At 53.2% G+C, this 3,281-nt stretch overlaps 2 protein-coding genes across 2 annotated transcripts in view; both read left to right on the forward strand.

The window, feature by feature from the left end:
- The window catches only part of LOC113209408 (protein-lysine N-methyltransferase EEF2KMT), a 3,521-nt gene extending 3,075 nt beyond the window's left edge, over positions 1-446 (forward strand). The window contains exons 5-6 of the mRNA XM_026426899.2: positions 8-142; positions 227-446. Of these exons, the coding sequence (XP_026282684.1) occupies positions 8-142; positions 227-330 (239 nt within the window). The 3' untranslated portion in view covers positions 331-446. The remainder of the gene's footprint in view (positions 1-7; positions 143-226) is intronic.
- Positions 447-1,024: 578 nt separating this feature from the next.
- On the forward strand, positions 1,025-1,810 carry LOC127750846 (peptidyl-prolyl cis-trans isomerase 6-like). The gene is made up of 2 exons (XM_052273416.1): positions 1,025-1,191; positions 1,349-1,810. Exons 1-2 carry the CDS (start codon positions 1,144-1,146, stop codon positions 1,793-1,795), a joined length of 495 nt encoding a protein of 164 aa, XP_052129376.1. The 5' UTR covers positions 1,025-1,143; the 3' UTR covers positions 1,796-1,810.
- The last annotated feature ends 1,471 nt before the right edge of the window (positions 1,811-3,281 follow it).

The following is a 3,281-nucleotide window of genomic DNA, read 5'->3' on the forward strand; positions in this document are numbered from 1 at the left end:
ATTACAGATGTTGTATATGATCCCTGCCTCTTTGTACCACTATCAAAAACTGTGAAGGAGTTTGTGAACGTTGGGAGCCAGGTGATTTTAGCATGCACAGAGAGAAACTCAGGGACCCTTCAAGAATTTCTCCAAAAATTAGGTAAATGTCACAATGTTTTTAAGCAAACCTAATTAATGTTTTTAATTGAGTTCCCTGTCCTTCATGCTGCCTTTTTTATTACAGAGTCTTTACACCTTAAGGTAGATGAGGATGTTTCCCCAGAGCCATCAATTATTCCCGTTTCTGATGACTGGATTGTTAAAGTTTTTCGAGTGTCTAGTGCATAACCAATCATATCTGTATAGCGTATTGCATATTGTGATATATATGTTGTATTACAAATCGCCAGGTGTCTAATTGTTTCAATTTTTTCTGAAGAAATAAACCTTGACTGATATTTTTCTTTCCGTGTGTCTACAGTCTTCCTTGAGAATTGTCTTTCTCTAATTCACTCAGCCAGCCAATACCAAGGAAGGACATCATGTAGTCCCCCCTTTTGCCGAGTGTCCGGAGATTACCAGCCGCAGTTATCGGATCAACAACGACCCAATCACAATCACCGACGCAACCTTTACTGCGAATTATCGCTCCCGAAATTATACTGGTGCCACCTCATCAGCTGCGTAGTGCGTTTCTGGCTAGGCCAGTTAATATATTTTGTCACTGCTCTTTTCATTGTTACTTTGCATCAAGTAATCAATTAACTTTGTTACATCTCTTTCCCTGAGGCCATGCTATGTTGTGTCTGTTAACAAGTTGGCAGCCTCGTGTCCTACAAGCTGTTTGGACCTGGAACATGGCCTCTTTGTGGTATTGTGTGGTAGGGTACTCTGCTTTCAGTATAGTTTGAACTCGGCCAATAATCTTTGTTAGTGCACAGTCAGTCAGTCGGCGACGAGCCCTGGGCCCTGCTCCCCCGCGCACCCTCCGCCCCCGGCGCTCTACTGCGCTCTGCGTGATCCGGTTACTGTTGCGAGGACCCGCCCCCTTAATCCTGTTAGGTAGGCCGCCCGGTGTGCAGGGTGCTTCCCTCCCGCGCGCGCAGTACGTTGACTCGCGTCCCCGCGGCGGGACCGTCGAAGAGCACAGGCGCGCCCAGGATGGCGAGGGTCTTGTGCGCGCTCGCGCTGTGCGTGGCGCTCGCACACGTAAGTGGTTGGCGTTAATAGCGGGGGTGGGGAGGGGGGGGGGGATAATTTCCATTTCTCGCTCGCTGCCGCTGCCGCCCTCAGCAGCGGCGCGACGCGCCCGTTGGGTTGCCCGCCCGCCCGGCGCGCGCCGCTCCTCCATGCCCGGCTGCTGCAGGCGGCGGAGGTGAGAGTGACGGACCAGGTGTTCTTCGACATCAGCATCGGCGGCGAGGACGCCGGCCGGATCGTGTTCGGGCTGTTCGGCGAGGTGGCGCCCAGGACCGTGCGGAACTTCGTGACGCTCGCCTCGGAGGGCATCGGCGGCAGGACCTACGCGGGCACCCCGTTCCACCGAGTCATCAGGAAGTTCATGGTCCAAGGTGAATTGTTCTCCGGTTCTGAAACTGGATACTTTTCGCGGGTAGTGCACTTCTTTATATTTTTCCCGGGAGAACTATGCATAGCAAGCGTCCGAGCAGCCGCGCAGTTATTTGGTCACCCCTCGTTCTCGTTCGGTCCGCTGATGGTTCGCATAGATCCCCCGCCGCGCCGTTCCCCTGCGCGCGTTTCCCCGGCGGTGCCCCGTCGCTCCGCGCTCCGCGCTCCGCGGGGACTTTCATGAGGTTGTCCCTGTCCTGCCGGTCGTCCGTCCCACACCGTTTGCACGCTGATCGCATCTTTGGTCGCGTCCGAAGCTGCGTCCGGCGCGGCACTCGGCACACGCCACGCCAACCACACAAACACAAGGCGCGTCAGCGTGGATAGGGCGGCGCGTCGGACCGGACCGGCCACCTGCCGTCGTCAAAAAATCACCGCGAGGAGTTCCGTTTCCGAACGCCGCCCGCCGCCGACTCGGTATTGCGTCACTAATAACCGCCCCCCTCCCCTGCCGCCCCTCCTCCCTCTCCCCTCCCGCCCCTCCCTTTCTCCCCCGAGCAGACACGTCCTCGCGGCCCTGCCCCTTGTCTGACCAGTTCGCGCGCCGTGTCCGTCTATCCTCTATCCTGTCCGTCTGAGTCGACCGGAAGTCCATCCGGCCGGTCAGCACAACTCCGATCACAACAACACTTTTCATTAATTTTCCAAGCCTTTATGGGGGGTGGGGTGTGGGTGTAAATTCAACAACACAGAGCGGGTCGGGCACTGGCTGAACCCTGTTCTCTTCTGAGGATACGCCGTTTCAGTGCACCAGTGCACAGGGTACATCCAGAAAGTACGTCCGCCCATTCGCCGTCGTTACGAAGCTGCCATGTTCAGACCGTGCAAGCTTCCATAGCGCCTGACGGGTAGGCAACATTGTGCCTGCAGCCCATGCGTGTACCGCGGGGTGGCCTACCCCGAGCCTCGCAGGCGCCGAGCTTCCGTGGTTTGCCGAATAAAATGTGATACAAGCGGGAGTACTTTCTGGACGATCGCTACTCGGTAAAACTAATGCCTGATTGTTTGAGGTAGAAGGGAAAATTTTAAGGGACTCCTACATGAGGAAGATCAGAGGCAGATGCCCAATAAGAGGAACAAAAAGAACGTAGCGGGGAGGTGGCGTGGCGTAGCGCCGGCGGCCATGCTGTGTTTTGTCCCAAGTGGATGTGTGATCATAATTCAAGTTTTGTTGAACTTGTAAAGAAAAATTGGGTCCATACCAGACCGGCACAACAAGCTTGTGTCAAAAAGTGCTTCTGCAAAGTTTGGCTTCGGAAAAGTAAGTTTATTCAATCCTCTAAACCGTCCCGGTGTCGTTGTTTAGGTTAGTGTACGGACGTATTGCATTGGTACTATTTTAATTCAATGATAATGACTCAACTCTCGTTATAAACTTTGGTATAGGTGGTACCAAGGTGCTAGATGCATAGGCCCGTTGTTCTAAACTGTTTGAAATCTAACGAAACGCATCCTAACCTCTACTAGACTGTCGTGCTACCTTCTTCTTGTTCCTCTTATCGGGCAACTTCCTCATTTCAGAAAATCTTCCCAGATCTCGCCTCGGACTTTGAGGATTCTTCTCTTCTCAAAAAAAGATGAAAACAACCTTTTTTGACGAAACTTCCTCAAAATCGGAGGAGTTTCACTGAAACCAAGCAGGGGGTTCCTCAAAGTTTTCCCTTTTCCCT

The sequence above is a fragment of the Frankliniella occidentalis genome, unplaced genomic scaffold (assembly GCF_000697945.3).
Source record: "Frankliniella occidentalis isolate FOCC.00 unplaced genomic scaffold, Focc_3.1 Scaffold7, whole genome shotgun sequence".
NCBI classification, from domain to species: domain Eukaryota; kingdom Metazoa; phylum Arthropoda; class Insecta; order Thysanoptera; family Thripidae; genus Frankliniella; species Frankliniella occidentalis.

Excerpts from the sequence above, each read along its gene's own strand:
- LOC127750846 (XM_052273416.1), top strand. The coding sequence starts at position 1,144 with ATGGCGAGGGTCTTGTGCGCGCTCGCGCTGTGCGTGGCGCTCGCACAC. Across the intron at positions 1,192-1,348 it reads TGTGCGTGGCGCTCGCACAC|GCGGCGGAGGTGAGAGTGAC; the intron begins GTAAGTGGTTGG and ends CGGCTGCTGCAG.